The 21,964-nt window shown below is 35.2% G+C and overlaps 2 protein-coding genes across 2 annotated transcripts in view; one reads left to right on the top strand and one right to left on the bottom strand.

The window, feature by feature from the left end:
* The window catches only part of LOC126973222 (poly [ADP-ribose] polymerase tankyrase), a 70,729-nt gene that overhangs the window by 21,463 nt on the left and 27,302 nt on the right, over nucleotides 1-21,964 (top strand). The window contains exon 11 of the mRNA XM_050820411.1: nucleotides 20,701-20,854. Within this exon, the coding sequence (XP_050676368.1) occupies nucleotides 20,701-20,854 (154 nt within the window). The remainder of the gene's footprint in view (nucleotides 1-20,700; nucleotides 20,855-21,964) is intronic.
* Nucleotides 1,049-18,093, bottom strand: LOC126973268 (acyl-CoA Delta(11) desaturase-like). Its single transcript, XM_050820481.1, has 5 exons — nucleotides 17,976-18,093; nucleotides 5,522-5,734; nucleotides 3,492-3,666; nucleotides 2,905-3,066; nucleotides 1,049-2,152 (listed from the first exon to the last, which is right to left on the bottom strand). Exons 2-5 carry the CDS (start codon nucleotides 5,718-5,720, stop codon nucleotides 1,702-1,704), a joined length of 987 nt encoding a protein of 328 aa, XP_050676438.1. The 5' UTR covers nucleotides 5,721-5,734; nucleotides 17,976-18,093; the 3' UTR covers nucleotides 1,049-1,701.

Genomic DNA, 21,964 nt, shown 5'->3' with positions numbered 1-21,964 from the left:
CAAATACACGAGAACATTTACAAAATATAATAACAAACAATATGAAAAAACTTATCTAAAAATTACTATAATAAGTCTAATTAAAACTAACATACATTAAAAACTAAAGTAAGGCTTATTCTATATCAACATAATAAGGTGGTGTTTGCAGTGTTATGTCCCAAAAAGGTTTGCTACTCGGCATATTAGTTGGGTAATAACCACAGGGTATAACCCAACACTGATTTTCAGTAGCTACCTTCAATAAGGCGGCCGTCGCGATGACAGCCACAAGTGCTTCCATTATTAAATACAATAATTATATAATAAATAAATAAATGATAGTACTCAGAACATAAGGTAAAAAATAATATTATAGTAGACGGCTAGATCGTAACAGTTATTTATTAGATATATGTTGATTATACAGTATATAACGAAGGCCTGATTTCACCTCTGACACTTCAAACTGAGTTCAATAAAACTCACGTTTAAGTAAACGAGTTCAAATGCGAGTCTTGATCTCGATTAAACACCTCTGCTTGCGGCCATTCTTTTACTGGCAAATATGGTTTATCGTGAATAGTAAACATGAAACTTCAAATTTGTATTAAAATTATAAAAAAAAAACACATGACTACAAATTATCAACAAAAATATACCTGTTTACATCTTGCAGTCTTTATTTTGCGGCTGACTGAGAGCTGGCAACCATTTTTTTTTCTATTCTTAACATAATTTCCTTTAAAATGACTCACCATTTATTAAAAAGACATATAGATTGACATCAGAAAATTATTTATGCCAAATTTATGTAATCAACCTATGGCTAATATATTGTATACTCCTTAAACGTTTATTTAAAATTAAAAATACCCGCAGAATCGAATAGTACTATAAGTTGTTTTATGATTTTAAAGATGGGCTGTTAGTTTCTTATAAAAAATGATTGAAGTAGGCGTTACTTTGCGGAAATCCATCCAAATGATTTGAGTTTTCATTAGTGTTAATTCCGCCAATATTTTTCTTTAAACAATTCGACACGTGCTTCGCCTCTACATGAGGCATCCTCAGGACGTGTTGTCTCGCCAAAATCAGGCACGAGACTCAGTCACGTTTAAAGACAAATATTGCCTGAATTAACACTAAAGAAAACTCAAATCATTTGGATGGTAGTTTCTTACCAATTCTTTCCCTCTTGTCCCCTTTACCAACTGATGTATCTTCATGACGTTTACGAAGTGTTGTTGCAATATGTTATGTCATTGTCACTCCCTATCTATACATATAAATAAAATTGGAGTGTCTGTTTTTTATTACATGTATATTTTTTACAATTTTTGTCTGTCTGTCTGTTTGTTCCGGCTAATCTCTGAAATGGCTGGACCGATTTTGACGGGACTTTTATTGGCAGGTAGCTGATGTAATAAGGAGTAACTTAGGCTACTTTATTTTAGATAAAAAGTTTTATTTTAACAAATAAAGTGATGTTGCTATCTCCAAGAAACGGTCTAACTCTAAACATAATTTATATGACAAAATAACGTTGGCCGGGTCAGCTAGTAGTAAATAAAAATATTTGTACACTATTCTAATCTTTATTAATTCGAAGATTTCCATAGTTTTCTTCCGAAGAGTATCCACAAAACCTTTTGGCAAGAATTAGGAGAAAAAACAAGAGTTTCTTTAAACATATTTTCTTGGTTCAATCGAAAAAATATTTTAAAGCACTGTTTTAACATGTCCCCAAGAGTTGGTACCATCTCCAGTCCTCTTCGCGCGACTCCTGATAATCTCGTCATCCACCGTCTTCAGGTCATACGCCCATCCGATCCACCCGAAGAAATCAATGAACAGCGTAGTCATGTTCAGCATATTGTTGCCAAGTTCCGCAGTTCTGTAGTCCCAGGGGTAAGTGTGGTGGTAGTTATGGAAACCCTCGCCAAAAGTTATGAATGAGACTGCCAGGTTTTGTGCAGGTTTGATGTTCTTCTCGTAGGGTTTCATGCCCCAGATGTGGGCAGCGCTGTTCACCAGGAAGGTGCCGTGCAGGTTCATGATGTACCGCAGTATTGCCAGATGCCAGGCGACTTTAAGGGTTTCCCCCCAGAAGTAGACCGGTATTACTGTTGGTAGTAGGAAACAGACTGTACCGATGAACGGGACTGCGTATCTGAAATATTTAATACATATACAGAGTGAATTTAAATAAATTACAATTTTAATACAATTTGGTCAAAAAATAATTCTTATGATTTTCTAAAGTTATTTTAACATTAACCAATATATTTATGGTTATATTTGTTAGCATTGGTATAATTTAGAAGCCTGAGCACCAAATTGTTTAGCGACAAATTTTATTCTTGTAACTTTAGATATAACAGGATTCTATAGAACAAAAAAAACGTTTCGTTAAACGAAACTCGCCATATTTTTTTAGTTGGAAACAATGACGTTCTATACATATAGACATATCATTCGCAGTCTGCTAACGGAACGACAAAAGTGTGCTTAAAGACAATGTAAGCACACTTTTCTCCTTAGTCGTGTGTCAACTGTTTGGTATGTTGGTAACTGGTTAGTTGTATGTATTTTTTAATGCTGACTCATAATCAAACAAAATTAAAAAAACTTGGCGTGGACCATCCTTATATCCAATATTTAGGGGGAAGAAAAATTTATGTTGTATACAAGATTTTATGAGGATACGTCACTCCAACGGTTAGTCAGGGAGAGCACTGGCACGGAACGCCAGAGTTCGTGGGTTCGAGTCCCGCATCGTTCATAAAATTTTGTTTTTCAAATTGTATTTGTTTATTAATCCTAGAAGTGAGGGTTATCACTTTAAAAATACACCAAATTACTATCAAGTTGCCAGTTAAAGTTTTTTACTCTGTTGTCACAAAGCTACCAGATTGTACATACTTCTTCTGGAACCTTAGAACTGGATTGGCAAGAATGTCGCTCATGTCTGTCTGCCTGCCCCTCTTCTTCACCTCGTCATGTTTCCGCACCAGCAGCCACCCAACGTGAGAGTAGAAGAAACCTCGCGATGCGTTGTGAGGGTCTGCATCTGTGTCACTATACCTGGACATAAGAATATATTTATTCAAAATTGTCTGCATTACTGCTGTCCTCTTTTTTATGACAAGGCGAGACGAGCAGGACGTTAAGCAGATGGTAATACGCCCAGCCCATTACAATGCAGTGCCGCTAAGGATTCTTGAAAAACCCAATAATTCTTCTCACCTTGAGACATACCATGTTAAATCTCATTTGTCCAGTAATTTCACTAGCTACGGCACACTTCAGACCAAAACACAATAGCGCTTACACATTACTGCTTCACGGCAGAAAAAGGCGCTGTTGTGGTACCCATAATGTAGTAAATGCCCTAAGTCGCCTCTGACGACACCCTTGAACCTGGGACTTCCCTTTTTCTTTTAATGCCCCGGGGAAGCACAGGGTATGCTTTATGAAGTCAGTTGAAAAAGTAAGGTTTGTGTGTTCACCTGTGATGCAAGCGATGGTCTCTCACCCAGTCGGTGACTGTGTTCTGGAAGGCCAGTGTGTTCATCACCATCAGCAGGATCTGGAGTGGAAGCTTGGCTTTGTAGGCGCGGTGGGTCCATAGGCGATGAGCACCGGCCGTCACGCCGATGGATGCAGTCACGTATATCACCCAATCTAAGATATACAGTGACAGCTTATTTAAATTAATATAATTCTTTCTAAAGGATTGGTATGGTATAGGGGCTCCTGTTTCCGCAATTAAACCACTAGCATGGGTCCATTTTGCGTGCAGTAATGGCCAGTTACTCCAACCAGCCCAGCTCCTTCCAGAAGTTCAGAACATTCCTGGGGTGTTCGCAGACTTCCTGGAGCGACCTCGTATTGGTTAAGGTTTTTGCCCGTTGGTTGGCCACCCCCGCACATTCCAGGATTACGTGAGCGACCGTTTCGTCTTCGGTCACGTCTTCGGACTGTCCGTTACGCCGATTGCGAATAGGTGTTTGTTTAGTGATGTGTGACCCGTTAGGGTGCCCACCATTATACGGATGTCATGTCTGTTGAGGCTGATAAGTCTACTTGTCAGTTTGGGTGATAGTGCAGGTATCGCCTCCTTCGACTGTCTACAGCTTGAGACATTCATCCATCGGGTGTTGTGTAGGTCGTTGGTCAGAGAGCGTATCCATGAGCGCATTTGGCTGAAGGGCAGTGGCAGAAGTGGCAATGGACCAGTCACTATATTTGCCGATGCCCGCTTTGGAAGGTCATCCGCTGCATCATTTCCCAACGAACCGCTATGTCCCTTTCTAAAGGATTTATAACATAGGTCCTAAAGAATCATTAAGAGAAAAATTTAAAGAAATAAACATTTTGACTGTTTCTTCTCAATACATTTTTGATAATGTTCTGTATATATAAGCACATTGAGGAATTTTCTAGAAACTGTGACATTCATAATGTTAACACGAGGAACAAACATAAACTTGTTATGCCTACTACTCGGTTGGGTCGAGTTAGTAAGTCTTTTGTTGGTCGATGTATATGCTTCTACAATATGATCCCAGAAAATGTACAAAACAACTGTGTTACGAAATTTAAAAGAATTGTTAAAAAACGTTTGTGTGGTAAAGGTTATTATAGCATAAACGATTTTCTTAATGACACCTCGGACTGGGAATGAAGCGAACACCCTCAGGCTCTTTAATTATAAATGTTTATTGTACGATATCACATTGAAATCCATATTTTATATTAAAAAAAAAGCCCGCTGAGTTTCTTGCGCCCATTCTTTTCAGGTCTGAGGCAGTCTCTTTTGAATGGGTGGTAGTTTTTGACGTTCAATAAGTGATTTTAATTCCTATTTTGAATAAAAATATTTGAATTTAAATTAACACGCGTGTAATTTTAACTTTGTTTTCACACTAAGTGATGCGTAAATGTTATATTTTTATTATTAGTTTTAATAACCTCTGATTTCGTGACCATTTTTCACGCACGTTTTCAGGGGGACTGCGGTTGTCAGTTGAGACAATACAAATTAAATTTATAACCAAAATTTATGAATGATGCGGGACTCGAACCCGCGTCTCTCGGGTTCCGTCCGAACGCTCTTAGCAACTAGGCCAACCGTTCGAGTGACGCATAGATCGTAAATCTTGGTATATCTTGTTGAACTCTAGAGTATTGTCCACAATATTTGGTCAAAAAATTAATTTGAATAAATATCCCCTTTTCAGGCATTTTGGTTTCAATTATTAGCAAAGTTTTAGAGAACATGTGGCACGTAAACGTCACAAATTGTGTTTTACAGAACATGTGGCCCGTCACTCATTGTCTGAGACTGGCTCGAGTACGTCTTGGGCGTAAAATTAGTTGCCGCACTTTACGACTACGCCTGCGCTATCTAGTTAGAGCGCAGCGGAGACCAATCTATAATCTAAGACTATAGAGAGTGTAGACTAGAGCTATGACAAACTGTCTTCTTTCCGGTTCCAAGAGAACCGGTCAAAACCGGTTTCGATTCCCTACTTACTAAAGAAAAGAGTACTCCAGGTAGCCTCTGTGACCGCCAGATAAAGGCCGTAACAGGCCGTGATATGGCCGTATCCAAACGTGAGCAGGTTTCTGTACACGATATGGTACTTCCTCGACGTCCACTGCCCAGGCACTGGCTTCACCAGATCTTCAGATGTTTCCTCCACTGTCTCCTCGCTCGACTGTTTCAGCGCCATATTATTAGTTGGATCTGTAAGTTAATTTATACTTGAGGTCAAAGTTCAAAGTAGGATTTTGTTTGCTTCTATTCCTCTTCTTTTATCTGTCAGTTCTACAGCCACGATCTATAACCTATGGCCTAAAAACCTTGATTACAGTACTATAATGCCGTTAAAAAAATCACAGTTGTTTTGGGTGCCACAGACAACTAAATCTTCGTTAGGATTTTTGTTGGTTCATATAAATATTAGGTATTAGGTACATACATAATATTTAAATGTTAAAATCATTAGACTAAACATTTTAATGCCAACTTAAGAAAACAACTTGTTAATATAATTTTGCCAAGATAATGTAAGATAAAGTGTAATTTGTAATTTTCAATATTCCCGCGTTGGCTGTATGGGAGTACCTTTGCCATTCCTTGGAGGAAAAATAAAACCTCTAAATCCAGAGATAAGTCTAGGTATACATTTCGAAAACTTGTTGTATTTGTTTGGTTATTAATAAATTTAATTACCAAGTCGTAGAAAAATTATTGTATGCGACACGTTGTTTAACTAGGTCAAAAAACGCTCGTGGCGTCATTCATTGGAATGCAACCCGCGCCCCTCGCGTTTTTTGACCCTCTTTATAGAACTGTTGCATAAAATACTATAATTTAATGTCTTACTTTGCAATAGTTTAATCAATATAAGGGTTCGAATCCTGGTAGGTGCAAGCATTTATATGATGAATATGGATGTTTGTTTCCGAGTCATGGATGTTTAAATGTATTTGTGTATTTTTATATGACGTATGTTTATATAAATTTATGTATGTTTAAGTAAGTATATTGTATTAAATATATCATTGTCTTGTAACCCATAACACAGGCTATATATGCTTAACTTGGGGCAAGATAATTTGTGTAAAAACTGTGTCAATATTATTATTATTGAAGTGTATCCACCCATTCGAAAACATATGTCAGACCTGAGATGGACGGGCGCAAATAACTCTGAAAGCCTTTTTTTAAGACAATGTAATTCTCTTTTCTGCATTATTGGAAACAAAAATTATGCTATTTGGAGTACTAATATAATTATTAATATTAACCGAACGTTTAGGTTTTAAGTAAATATTGTGATTTTTTAGGTTACAACCACGGACGAGTAAAAAAAGGACTCCACGCCGTGATATTAGCAAGTGAAGCACCTTTATGCTAGTGTGTGTGCGGGGTATACCAATTACACAATTTTTTCTCCCTTAGATAATCATATATCCACAAAATTTTCATATTATTGTTTTTACACTTTTTCACAACGCACAACGGCATTTTTATTTTATTTTATTGCGACGCAAACTGATCTGTTACAGACGATGGCAAATCTCATAATGGCGGCCGATCGGCTTGTATTAGTTTAAGTGTATGCGTGGGGCTATGTATTTACACGTTTACCGGCTTGTTTTGGTGCCTCACTGTGTAAGGTTTACTTATGTGAGGTGACACGGAGTCCTTATATTTTTACTCGTCCGTGGTTACAGCGTGATTTGAAAAATAAAAAGTATAATAACCATCCCACGTACTATATCTTACACATTTTTTTTTCTAACTGCTAGTAATGTTAATTCACGGCCGGTCTCAATTATCTACCTACAGTTAAACTCGGTTACGGTTACTGCCGTCTCAATAACAAAATTCACGCAAGGTTAACTACAGTTAAAGACAGATAGGTCTTTGGTAAAACATTCGCGTGCTGTTTTTATATTTTAACAAAACGGCTTCGTGTTAATTGTTGAGAAACAAATGTTTAGAATTAATTTTTACTTTCGCAATATAATTTTAAGTAATATTATGCTTCTTTTTAGAGTTTTACTTAAAATTTATACATAAGAATGGTACAGTTCATAATTAAAATAATCTTAAAAATACTAAAGCCCAGAACAATCATATTCTGAAGCAATTAACGCGTAGAATGACATTTGACCGTAGATGACGCTAACGACCAATAAATAATAATAATAATAATCATTAATACATACATGAATCACGGACTAGTAAAAAAATAAGAACTCCGTGTCACCTTACATAACATTGTAGCACCAAAACAAGCCGATTTACGTGTAAATACATACACAAGCCCCATGCACACACTTACACTACTACAGGCCGATAGGCGGCCATTATGAAAATTGTCATCGTCTGTGACAGATCAGTTTGCGTCTCAATAAAGTATTTTAAAAATGCCGTCGTGCGTTGTGAAAAAGTGTAAAAACGATACTTTATAAGTATTTGTGGCCATATATCTTTAAACGAGCAATTCTTGTATATATATATATACATATATAATCTGAATCTCGGAAACGGCTCCAACGATTTTCATAAAATTAAGTATGCAGGGGATTTCGGGGGTGATAAATCGATCTAGCTAGCTAGTTTCAATTTAAAAAAAATGGTTTTATCCATGTTTGAATGAGAAACAGCTACAATAACATTAGAATACAAAGGTAAATTTCGCCACTATATACAAGACTATTATAGCTCAGATGGGACATTGGGGATCCGGAAAGCAGAAGACCCCGGTTCGAATCCAGATGTCCTATTAGTTTTTTTTTTGTTCAAGTTTTGTACATTCTTAAAAATCCGAGCAAGGCTCGGTCGTCCGGATATTGATTATTTAAGGGAGAAAAAAATTGTGTGTAGTATCCCCCGTAACCGCACACACATTAGCATAACGGTGCTTCACTTGCTTATATCACGGCGTGGAGTCCTTTTTTTTTACTCGTCCGTGATATTAATATATATAATTATATATTGCTCAAGTAAAATAAAATGATTGATCTGCAAAATGTAAGTGATATTTTGGATACTGGGTTTTTGTTATTCTTCATTGATTTACAATACATTTATTTTTTATAATTTTTGTTTCTAGTTTAAAATTATACTTTCAGATGCTAAAAGAAAGCTAAGGCGCTCAATAAATTTAGTATAATTCATCTGCTTGATATGATTTCCAAGCACAAATTTATCACAACATAGTCAACGAATTTGACTAATAATAAATGTTCAAAACAAACGTATTACGTTATTCAAAATAATTGTTAAAAAACGTTTGTGTGGTAAAGGTTACTATAACATAAATGACTTTCTTAATGATACCACAGATTGGGAATGCAGTGACCGCCCTCAGGCAATTAAATAATAAGTTTAATTGCACAATATTACTTTGTAATAATATTTTTTCGATGAAAAAAAAGCCCGCTGAGTTTGTTGCGCCCGTTCGTCGCAGGTCTGAGGCATTCATTTCGGAATGGGTGGTAGTTTTTGACTTTCAATAAGTGATGTCATATCCTATTTTGAATAAATTAAAAGATACATTATCAAATATACCGGTCTCATACAATTCATTATCACTGTCATCACTAAACAAATACATTTTATTTAATAAAATTCGAACTTATCTTTTAACTAGAGAAGATAATCGCCCGAATTCAAGAGATAGTAAATTTTCGACTGACAGTAATTAAAACAAACTAAAGTTAACTGTCAAAATGTTATTGAAATGGTCTACGTTTTTTTATCTATAGCTCTACCTATCTATGGTAAGCGGTAAGCTCTCCCAAAGGTAGATCCAAGTTGAAGATATAAATCTCTATCTATCTTAGTTTATTAAAACGCAAAGATGTGGCTACAGCTATCTATGGTAGGTAATTTAACAAACTGTTAAAGATAAGTAGGTTATTGAGACCGGCCGTTAGGGAAAAGCAGTTATAACTAGAGTAAATTTTCAGTATTTAAAGTCAATTTGTGTCAAAGTGACGAACGCAATTGCCGTTCAGAATTTTGACTTAAATCAGGCATCCTGAGCGGGCATTCTATCTGGGCAGGGCGTATCAGTCGTTAGTATGTTTCTCCAACTAATAGGCAATTAGCACGTTAAGCTTTGTTATCAGAATCGCCAGACCATTTAAACAGGAAACCTCCTGGATACTATTATACATGGTTTAGTGAGAAGTATCCTGGAGTAGTGCTCAGTGATTTGGTCTCCAATTTATAATGTTCACCGTGATAGAATAGAGTCAATTCAGCGGCTGTTTGTAAGAGTTCTTTGTAGCAGGTTGGGTGTTAGACGTAAAATTCCCTAATACTCTGAGCGCTTACGTAAAGAACAATGGCGAAATTTTACCTGACTATAGGAATAACCGTCTAAGGTTAGGATAATTACAAAAAAAAACTTCATAGATAAATTGACTTGTTAGATAAAATTGTATTGCAAAAGGAACCGGGGAAATAAATAAAATATTTATTTCATTTTCACATTATATGCTGTCACAACTATGAAATCATATCCATTTTAGGTTACATCAAGGAAAGCTATCTGTCAATATGACTGACAGCGATGAGCGAATGATCAATGAGTATCTATACCTGTCACCTATGATCTACCTAGTACTAATAATACCTATCAATTATAGTTACCGCTGTTGTGTTGTTTTCTTTATATTAATATGTTGTTTCTATTTTACCTGGCTTGGTTTTGGACTTGAATAATATCTTTCTCTCGTTTTAAACTCTGAACCTCATTTTGAATTACTTCTGCTCTCCATTACCGGACTATGATATGCCCCACGATTTGGTCTAACTTACGCTGTTTATATAACAATAAACAAATTAAAATATTTTGCTTGTTTAATTTACTGCTACCTACTTCTATAAAATAAGAACTTGGATTGACAAAAAGACATTAGGAAACTAGGTACTTATTTTACCAGTTTTTTAAGACTATAAAAATGGAAGTACTTAGTTTAAAAGTCGACCCGAGCCTTAAAATCGGGCGTAGGTTAGGTACACTTTAGAAGTACCTACCTACGACTATGGATTGCGCAATTTAACTTAAATTTCGTCATAATGTAATTACTGTTGTGTCCACTTATTATTTTTTACTGTATTTGGTGAATGATGTGTACAATTTTAATTGGATCTCAGGATCATAAGAATATGCTGTAATTGTTATTAGATGATAGTTTCATCTTGTTATCTGTTATTGTACCTACTTTTAAATAAATAAAATGTTTGTTACCTCAAAACTTTCGACTGGGTGAACCGATTTTGATAATTCTTTTTTTATTTGACAGCTGGTCCTTCCTGTGTGGTTCCATTGTAATTTGGTCCAGATCTGACAATGCCATCCATGAGAAAACCATAAAAGTCTTAAATTGCTATAAGTACATGCGTGACAAATAGACCATTAACTCAATATCGCGCCAACCGATTTGGATGGTTATTTTTATTGGATGGACATACTTCGATGGTACTTTGGTAAGGCATAAAAGGCATCTCTCTCAAAATTGACTCCTTTAAAATTCTTTTTGATGTCATTTCTAATATACTAGATACTACTACCACTTCGGAAACAAATGGCGCTCTGAGAAAGAAGAAACTCTCCCAGCATTCTTTTTTTGCGCTTTTTTCAATATAAACATACAATATTGTACAGCCATTACTATCGCTATAAAATAATCATAATCTAGTCCCAGGCTGTCCGATCACTTAGTTATTCAGCTGTGGAATAATAGGATTTATGACAGAGCCATTTTTTTATGAAACATTAAAATTAATTTATAAATTATGCCTGAACAGTGGCTGGATATATAGTGATAGTAAAGTGTATACATTTATGTATTAAAGCTATTATGTATCTTATGAAGCCTGCTAGAATTAGTTACAAGCAATCCCTTATTTCTAGTGTTATAATAATGAAAATCACTATTAAGAGGAAAAAGGTGACGATTTTTGTGAACGTATATAAAATTTTCATAAATGTACTGACAATGAACAGTCATAATATTTATTTCTTTAAATTTTTCTTTGAGAGACTGTTTATAACCAAGCTGACATATAGCACGAACAGCTCTCTTTTGCAGAGCAAACACTATATCAATGTCAGCAGCATGACCCGATAGTAAAATACCGTACGTCATGATGCTGTGAAAATAACTGAAGTACACTAATGTAGCGGTCGCAACATTCGTGTACTCTGTAATCTTTCTAACGACTAAGGTTCTGATTATAGCATCCATGGCAAAGTAACGGAACTCTTCAATTCCTAGGAGCAAATAAACGATACTCGACCGAATCTTTTTTATGCTGTCCGGATATTTGAGTCACCTACCGTGACGTCGTTATGGTCAAGTAATTGTTGTAGTAGTCGAATACGAGGATCAATGGAACTTCTTAACGACTTACATTAAGGGTGCGATCTGTGGCAGGATGTCTGTCTGTAATCAAATTGCAACGTGCTTACGTGAACGTACAATCCAATCCAACAATGAATTGTTGGATTGCAGAATCTAGTATATCTACCCATATTTAGACAAATCTTCAGCTATTTTTTTAAGCTTATCTGTATACGTTTTTATGACAGATTCGAATCCTTTGACAGATATAAAAGTTCTCCTCTGTCTATAGCAACATAAAACTTATATTCTCGTCTATTCGAAGCCATCTGTTTTGATTTACTTTGTAAAATGGCATAAATATAAGAACCTCAGAAAGTATTAATGTTTTACAGAATTATTCAACGTTTACGGCACATAAAAACCAATAAATCCAGGTCTTCGTTTGGCGTCTATCAAAGGTTTATCTAGCGTTTTGAAAGTAGAGAAGTAATTTAAATTGTGTAGTTATTGCTATGCTTTTGAAACTAAAGTGTTATAAATTGCTATTTTTTACTTACTGATGAAAATATATACCTCCTTGGTCGACTCTCAAAGTCTGAATTTTTGTCTAACAAGTAATAATTATTCATCATAGCAACGTTCCTGACGCACTCTAAACATGAATCGCAAGCAGTTAAAAAAAAGCTACAAGCGGTGACCGTATGAAACGGTTAAAGTATGATTGTTTAATCATAGTGCGTCAATCATAAGCCTGGTGTGTAGTGCAGCCTACACTACACACCAGGCTTCTATTTCGACACTTTATTATAGTGCAAGACGACAAAATTCATCATTTTCGCGGAGTTTCATAAGTTATCACAATAAGAGCGCGAGTGTCAGCCGATGAAGCTAATTTCGTTGAATTAGATCCGTCGATCATATACGCGGCGAGCCTGACCCGCTCACAAGGCCATTCTAATCTCTTTAAACTGTTCTGTGAAAATAACAATAATTGTTACTAGCATTAGATTAATTAACTGATTAGATCACATAAAAATAAGTAATTATCTATATAATTACCTATTGTTTTGCAATAGTTTTTGAGGTGAAACTTTTTTAGGCGCGACTTGGGGGTGACTCAGAATTTTTGTACAAAAGTCAATTAAAATAATTTTTTAAGCCGTTATAATTTAAAGGTTTTAAAAAATATTACAATTTGCTTAGTAAATTTTTCTTAAAATCTCCAAGTGTTTTTTATTGTTTATATTTTACTACTATTGCAATAAATAATATATTAGTATTCAAAAATTTTCTGACATTCGTTAATTTGTTCTTGGTTTTTGTTTTTTTTGGTTTCCATTATTACGAGAGGCACAGGGTTTGAGCCCATACAGCCATAGTTGTTAATATTTAATAACAACGTCATATTTATATGTGCTAATAATAATATAACCTTCAATTTCTTAGTATCAATTATTTTATTAATGAGTGAAAATTTGAAATATGCGAATGAACTGAATTATAAATAGAATATATAATGAAAATACTAATGACTCCAACAATTACAATAATCGTAACTAGAATTAGATTGTATAAAAATACGCAATTATTTTTATACTTTTTAGTGCATATTATATCTATTGTTTTGGAATAGTGTTTTCGAGATCGGATGTTTTTTTGTTAAATTTTTTTTATTAAAAAAAGAATTCTCAAAACTGGTTCATCCAGTCGAAAGTTTTGAGGTAACAAACATAAAGAACAAAACATACCGAGGAATTGAGAACCTCCTACATTTTTGAAGTCGGTTAAAAATATAACATTATTCTTTGCAAAATATATAAAATCTCATCTAATTATATGATACATTAATAGAGGCATTTTTTTATTTTAGGTAGAAAAAATGTCAACTTTGCTCAAAAGATGGAAGTTATATCGTCAGCTTTTCCGAGAACAAAAATAGCAAAAAATCTAACATTGCTACTAGGTTTTCAATAATACGTGAGTGCTTAGGTGGCAACACGGCTTTATTTAATGTAAATTTAATTTAGTATATTAATGCGTCTGTTAATTATTCCTTAGTTAATTAATTAATAACTTTTACTTCAATCGCGCGTAAAGATTACAAGCACACACTTTTTTTTTGGAAGTCGGTTGTGTTTTTGTTAAACTTTTTTTTTAAGTATAGTTTAACACTTGTAGGGTTTATTTTCATATTTTTTAAATTAAAACTTTTCGCTGCATGCTTGATTACCATCAATTGTTGTTTAAAGCAAGTGTTCAAAAAAGCGTCGTATTTAAGCTATTGTGGACTGTCAGCGTCTAATAAAATGATAACAGTTACTTAGTAAATGTATGTTCAAGTGAATTTCGACCACCAGTGGGAGGCTCCTTTGCACAGGATGCCGGCTAGATTATGGGTACCACAACGGCGTCTATATCTGCCGTGAAGCAGTAACGTATAAGCATTACTGTGTTTCGGTCTGAAGAGCGCCGTAGCTAGTGAAATTAATGGGCAAATGAATTATTGACTGAATGAATAATTGATTTAACATCTTATGACTTACTCGTGTGAGGCATTGACTATTTGACGTTTGAGTATGTTTGTTGCATCATTTTACACATTAAATTGTAATTGAAATTATTTGTAAATCGATGGAAATGTAAATCTTGCTATAAAAGAGTGGCAATGAGTTTCTTGCTACTTCCTCTCATTAGATAGGTAGAATAAAAAAAATTGACATTCATAAGTGTCATTTCCGTGACCTACATGAAAGAGTGACGAGCGCAGTTGTAGAGCCGCTCAGAATGTTTGAGGTTTTTCAAGAATCCTGAGCGGCACTGCATTTTAATGGGCAGTGCGTCATCAATTACCATCAGCTGAACGTCCTGCTTGTCTCGTCCCTTATTTTCATAAAAAAAAATCGTTTACTGTTTCTTCTTTTGAGAACTAAATCTACTATAGTTAGATCAGCAGCCACGTCTTCATCATCGGAGCTCATATTTAAATTTTATGATACTGACATTAAGGTGGGTCACGATTATGTTTTGTCGATAAAGGCATAAAAGGCATTTATTTTCTCAAAATTGATTCCTTTAGAATTCTTTTTGATGTAATTTCTTATACTACTAGATACTACTACCGCTTCGGAAACAAATGGCGCTCTGAGAGAGAAGAAGCGGCGCAAGAAACTCTCCCAGCATTCTTTTTTTGCGCTCTTTTCAATAAAAATATACAATATTGTACAGTCATTTCTATCGCTATAAAATAGCACAATCTAGTCCCAGGCTGTCCGATCATTTAGATATTCAGTAGTGGAGTAATAGGATTTACGACAGAGCCATTTTTTTATATAACACTAGCTGACACAGCAAACGTTGTATTGCCATCATAGTTAACAACTGAAATTAATCTACCAACTATATGTAGCTAAAATTAAGTTTGTTTTTTACCTCCTGAGAAATTTAGACAGATACAAAGATTCTAATTAGTTATTCATTTTAAACTATTATTTCAATTTGATTTCTGAATGTCGGGGGACACATCTAAGGAAAAACAAAATGTGTGTGTTTTTTAATTCCGAACATTTTTATACTTATTCACCTTTTAAACCTTCTCTGGACTTCCACAAATAATTCAAGACCAAAATTAGCCAAATCGGTCCAGCCGTTCTCCAGTATTAGCGAGACTAACGAACAGCAATTCATTTATATATATATATATGTATAGATTTAAATTTATTTATAGATAATGCCTGTACAGTGGCTGCTGATAATGCTGATAGTGCTATTACCTATGTAATGTATCACATAAGAGCATTAGCCACTTATTGCGCAGACGTTCAATTTAAACTGATCGATTTATAATTACTATAGCAATCTGTGTGTACGGTCAATGTCTCCCAAATTCTCTAAATATTCGTTAATTATATTTGAAATTCGGGCGATGCATCCAAAAGCCGGGTCCGATGCGCCGTGGCTCCGTGTTTGTTATAATTATTTATGCAACTGTTGTTGTAATAAGGGGCTTATAATAGTATCACATGAGTGTTTTAATACCTAATTGTCAACAGTGATTGCATACAAGACTTTATCTACACCCATAATATGAATCCTCTATAAAATATTCATAAGAAGTTAGCTTATTGCTAACATTAACAATGCCAGTCCTAGTAACCATTACATTATCCAAACGAGTGTTGTAATGTTGTACTGAATTTCATTACAACACTCGTTTGGATGATGTAATAGTTATTAAGACATTGGGTGTTTTAAAGTTGGCAATAAGCTAACTGTTTTCGAGTCTTTAATAGAGGATTTAATGCATGGGTGTAGATAAACATAATAACATGTTTTATAAACCGATTAGGCGCGTGGCTTAACAGTTTTTTTTACATAAAACATTATAACATGTTTACCACGAAAAATGGATAGCATCACCCGACACGACTTGGCACCGACTTCAAAGCTATCAATATGTAGGACATACAAATAATAGTATTTTATTAATATTAAAGGTAAAGGTGTACATATTAAATAAATTTTTGGTTATTTGAAACTTTTCAGTTTTTGAAGTCGGTTTTTATAAACGTATTTTTTTTTATTTTTTACTTTTGAGTGTCAGTTAATAATTATAATAAATAATCAACCTCAATGAAAACTCCTAAAAAGCCGTACACAAAAAACAATTATATCATCGAGGTAAACAAAGATTTTCATAAAAAAATTCCATAAAATGAAAACTACTGGGTCAAACTGTGTAAATTTTTATGGTACCAAATGACATCTATTCTGCATCGAACTAAAGTAAAAAATTACGTAAATCGAATCATAAATCTCAGAGTAATCGGTGTACATATATAAAAAATACCGATCGAATTGATAACCTCCTCCTATTTTTAGTCGGTTAAAAAATTGTCGCAGCGCACTCGTTTTAAGTATTGCACAGTATGACTCTACTACCATTAAAAAGGCGCCTACCTAAAATACGAGAATCCATCCTATTTAAGTTTGTATATCCTGTTATTTGGACAGTATTTCACTGAACACTCTGTCATTGCGTGGCGTTGTTTTCAAAGCGCGGTGGAAACACAAATGAGCGATAACTCTGCCTAATAGACGCGTAAACAGAGTTTTGCTTCAGACAATTTTGAGCGTGATTGTGAGTCTGGTTGTTTATTGTAAGTCAATAAATCTTTATTTAAATTTATTTATGTAGAAGAGGACCCTTTTTTATCACGCGAAGCTAGAATCTAAATTTTTTGAAAAATACTCAAATAGTTTAGATCATCAATATGTCTAGATGGACTATGACAGTTGTGAAAAGTCGCAGTCGTGCGATGTCAACAAGTACTTAGTTAACGTTAAGATAAATATTCATGTGAAAGTCTTACCTTAAATTTTAATCGATAGTACGGTCATCCTAGTGCATTAATTATTATTTTTAACTTATAGTTTTTTAGTTAAACGCAACAGAATCCAATTAATACTGTGGCACTGTTTGTTATTAGAAAATCAAACATATTAAATTCAGTGATCGTGCTCAAGTTACACTTCATTCTATCATTATATTGTTTTCCACACTTATAATTATAATTCATAGCGTATAGACTAACATTAAAATACAATAAAAGTGAAGTGTCTAAAATATACAACATAAATAAAATCTGGTGCAAGAAAGTGAAAAGTAAAGTGGGTAATTACAAAATAGTACTGCTGACAGAATAATAAGTGGCGACCGTAATAAATTATCGTTTGGCCATTATTCCAATGTAATATTTTATTCCAATGTTAAATTTCAAAACGTCGATAAAATTGAGTTTAGAGTTAACTTCTATTTTAAACTATGCACGCACACTAACACAAAGTGTCACACAGATCGCGAGTGTAAGGACGCAGCTTGTCGCGCACACTAAAGTATTAAACCTGGCCTGTTTTCATCGGTTGTCTAGCAGCAAGAGGCTCTATCTAGACGTATAAATTATCTATGTTATCGATAATATTCTACAACACATATTATACTGTATTGTCTTAGAACATATAATTGTAAAAATTTCTCTGTTTTTTGTGCGTGTAAAATGCAACTTGGTTAGGAATTATTTTTACATAATAACAATTATTGTTTTATTACTTACAATTTGACTGTTAAAGTCGAGTTATAAATTTAATCTACTGTGTATGTTCGTTCGTCCGTAGTCTTGGCAGCACTTGCTAACTCGTAAACAATCATTAAGCGACTGTGTTTAAATTAACAAGATTGTGTTATGAGTAAAACGAAATGTTTTAATTGATATTATTTAATTACATTAAAGCGGATTCACATGAAGCGATTTTAGTAAATAATTCAATAAAAAAAATCGAGTGAATATGTTCAGCGATTAAAATTGGTTTAAGGTGGCGAAATCTCTATCAAATTAAACACGGCAAGGAAAATTATGGCCTCAAATATACGTATTTCACTATTTTTATAGTAGAGGAAGACAAACGAGCGTACCTGGGAATTACAGGAACGTTTCCAGCCTTTTTTATAAAAGAAAACGCGCTTTTTTTAAGGTACCCATGTCGTATTGTCCTAGATACACCGTACAAGGAAGCTCATTCCCACAGCTTGGTTGTTTGTGAAAGAAAGTTTCTTGAAAACCGCACGCCACACATCCAGATAGTGGGGATGATATCCTAATGTATGGCGTGTCGTGCGAAGGCGGAATTCGGCGGCAGGAATCAGGTGAAACAGCTCTTTGGAACACTCCTCGTGATAAATGCAGTAGAGGACACACATTGAAGCGCCGTCTCAACACAACTCTCTGCGTTGCACGCGGTCAAATGGTTTGGGTTGATACTGGGGCGGCAGCGATGACAGCAATACTGAACGCTGAACCCTGTCCAACCGAGTTGAATTCGACGAGTGACCCCTTTCATGAAATTATACCTGCCTAACTGGATTGTTTCTTTAAGGTACTCGACAACAATTTCGAAAGCACAATTCCCAACTTTAACGGAGTAGGTGTGACATAGAACATTTCGATACCTACTCCTTGGGAAACTGTATTGAGGCGATCATTTTATTAGAAGCTACATTAACATCGCCTGCAAATAGGCACAAGCTCGGCATATTTTTTGACTTTTTGATTTGCGACTTTCTCGGTGTAAAGTTGCTCGCTCTGTGGTACATCTCAAGCGTCAACTAAGTGTCAGCTATATAATAAACACGTAAGTAGTCCATGGCCTCAGCCATGATTGCGATAACGTCTGCGAATTCAAAATGAGTGATGTATTCAGTCTAGAAGCTTAAAGATTTCTTCCAACGGCAAGTGGTAACACGTAGCGATGTACGAATTGTATCAACTTTAATCGCGCCATGTGAATGCGGCTTAAGGTGAATTCAGTACAGGGGAGATTAAAGGTCAAAGCTCATTAAAGATAGCACTACCTCGTCAACAACAGGTGTTTCACGAATGTCTGACGCCGTTTCATTACTGAATGTCGCGCGGTCATCCTCTGCATGTCACGTAATCTAAGAGTGATAGCGCGCCGACAAAATAACTTCCGATAATAAGTTACAATTATTAATAATAACTGTACGTGTTGTGTTATAAGTTAGCTAGAGTTAAGGGTTCCGTCATAGATCTTGGTATTAGATTTTACAATAAATTACCCTTTGCACAGAATGCCGGCTAGATTATGGATACTACAACGGCACTTATTTCAGCCGTACAGTATTGTGTAAATATTACTGTTTCGGTCTGAAGGGCGCCGTAGCTAGTGAAATTACTGGGCAAATGAGACTTGACGTCTTATGTCTCAAGATGAGGAGCGCAGTTGGGGTGCCGCTCAGAATTTTTGGGTTTTTCAATAATCTTGAGCGGCACTGCATTGTAATGGTCAGGGCGTATCAATTACCATTACTGCTCGTCTGGTCCCTTATTATCATTAAAAAAAAAGTTGTCAGTTTACCTGGACTTATAGAGCACATATTTAAGAAATATATAAACGCTTCTTTGACAAAGATGTCTTACAGTATTTATAGTATAGCTATTAATATTGGCTGGGAGTTTCTTATCAGTTCTTCTCCCCATGTCATGCTCCTTTACGAACTGATGTAACTTCATGACGTTTACCAAGTATTGTTGCAATATACAAATAAAATTTGAAAAACAAAATTTTACGAACGATGCGGGATTCGAACCCACGACCTCCGGCGTTCCGTGCCGGTGCTCTAACCAACTCAGCTAACCGTTCGAGTACCGCCTCGTTATAAAATTCTGTTTGCTTTGTTCAACTTCCAGGTTGTGGCTTCATCAGTTGATAACCTGCTCAACCCCAATATTTGCATATTAGGAAATTGACTTGAGGTGTCGCTCTTGTAAATCTAAACAATATGTTATGTTTTTTTTAAAGTGATAACCCTCCCGTGAATCCCGCATCGTTCATAAAATTTTGTTTTTCAAATTTTATTTGTGTATTAATCCTAGAAGTGAGGGTTATCACTTAAAAAAAAACATAACATATTGTTGCAATATGTTATTGTCACTCCCTATAGTAAATACAGGATGTTTTTTTTAGAAAGGCGGTGATGGCCAAGTCGGAACCTACGAGTCACACAGGAAAGTCGTGAAAGCAGTCATGCCCTTGATTTATAAGAAACCATTAACTGCATGTTTTTTCTTTTTAAGTATTTGATTAACTTTTGACAGAACTCGACCCGAATGATTGTTCAAAAACATCATCTAAGACTCTTTGCATAGCTTGATCAATGTGGTGATCTTGCTTTCATAATTGTTTCCAGTAGTGGACGTCTTCCGGCTGAGATGGATGGTAAATAAATATTATTCTATTCTTATCATTGGTTTGTGGTTACAGATGCTTGTGCCAATGCAGCGGCTCTACGACTGTTGGAGGCGGCTCGTACCGGAGACGTGGAGACCTCCCGGGCTATCCTGGACACCAGGCCGCGGCTGGTCAACTGTCGGGATGTTGATGGTCGACACTCCACACCGCTGCATTTCGCTGCTGGGTGAGTGGACTCGCCTGAGCAAAGATTACGAAACTACTGCCATACATAATACACTATATACTAGAGATAGATGTGCAACTAATGTTTTTATTTTGTAAAATCAGTGTACCCAGGCCAAGAGATGGCGCTGCGTTATTTTTACGCTCTTAGCGTACCGTCGCTAGATGGCGCTAATTATGTTTATAGTTTTTACTTTTGTTGTAGACCGAATTGTTTCATTTGAATGCATATTGATGTTTGTTTTGTGTGGATGGCAATTATTATTCGCTTATTAAGTTCAGCAGTCACCTTTAAATAAGGAGAGCCATTCAATGATTACAACACGATAGTCAAGTGTTTAATAAGTAAGTTAAGTGAGTTTTTTGCTATCACTAGCTCCATCTATCCATCTATCATGTGTATTAAATTATTGCCATCGTGGTGAAGTTGCAGCGTACCTAATAGAATAGGGGCAATTTTTTTTCATGTGCCAATGTAGGGAAGTTGCACCCCCCTGCCTACTGCACGACCACATTATCTCTGGACCTCGCTGGAACGTGAAGCCCCTTCCCGTCCTTTACATCCCCCTCGCGCTCGTCCTGTTGCGTCAGTACGGTTTGTAGTTACATTACCGTTAGGTACATGTCATGACATTTTGTGCTATCATTACTTCAATTTGATAATAGCACTGGCAGAAAAATAAAATCTTTTTTTACTTAACTCGGATTCTTTCATTTATTTTTGCCTGCATCAAAACAAAACACTTTTACATCAATCAATACAACAAATAAACTAAATCGTTGTTTATCTTTTATATAAAATTCTCGTGTCCCGGTGTTGGTTACCAAACTCGTCCGAAACGGCTGAACAACGATCTACAACTATTTTTATATCGCGACTTTCATATTATTCTGTTCCGCCCACAAAACCGCTATACGGTTGCTAGATGGCAATCGAACACAATAATTGTAGTACAATATATTTGGTACGTCTGAGAATCGGTTGCATCTATTTTTTATACCACAAAAATTTTATTTATTGATTTTTTTTAATTACTTTATATTATGGCAATTAAAAAAATTGCTGGGTCAGCTAGTTTATGAATATCCTAGTTATGTTTATTTTGCGTAA

The sequence above is a fragment of the Leptidea sinapis genome, chromosome 29, assembly GCF_905404315.1.
Source record: "Leptidea sinapis chromosome 29, ilLepSina1.1, whole genome shotgun sequence".
NCBI lineage: Eukaryota > Metazoa > Arthropoda > Insecta > Lepidoptera > Pieridae > Leptidea > Leptidea sinapis.
This window is presented reverse-complemented; position numbering and strand designations above follow the sequence as displayed.

Bases quoted from the DNA above. Each gene is read 5' to 3' on its own strand.
- LOC126973268 (XM_050820481.1), bottom strand. From the start codon at position 5,720: ATGGCGCTGAAACAGTCGAGCGAGGAGACAGTGGAGGAAACATCTGAA. The intron at 3,667-5,521 runs GTAAGTAGGGAA...TGTATATCTTAG, and splicing joins CTGGAGTACTCTTTTCTTTA to ATTGGGTGATATACGTGACT. The intron at 2,153-2,904 runs GTATGTACAATC...TAAATATTTCAG, and splicing joins GTTCTAAGGTTCCAGAAGAA to ATACGCAGTCCCGTTCATCG.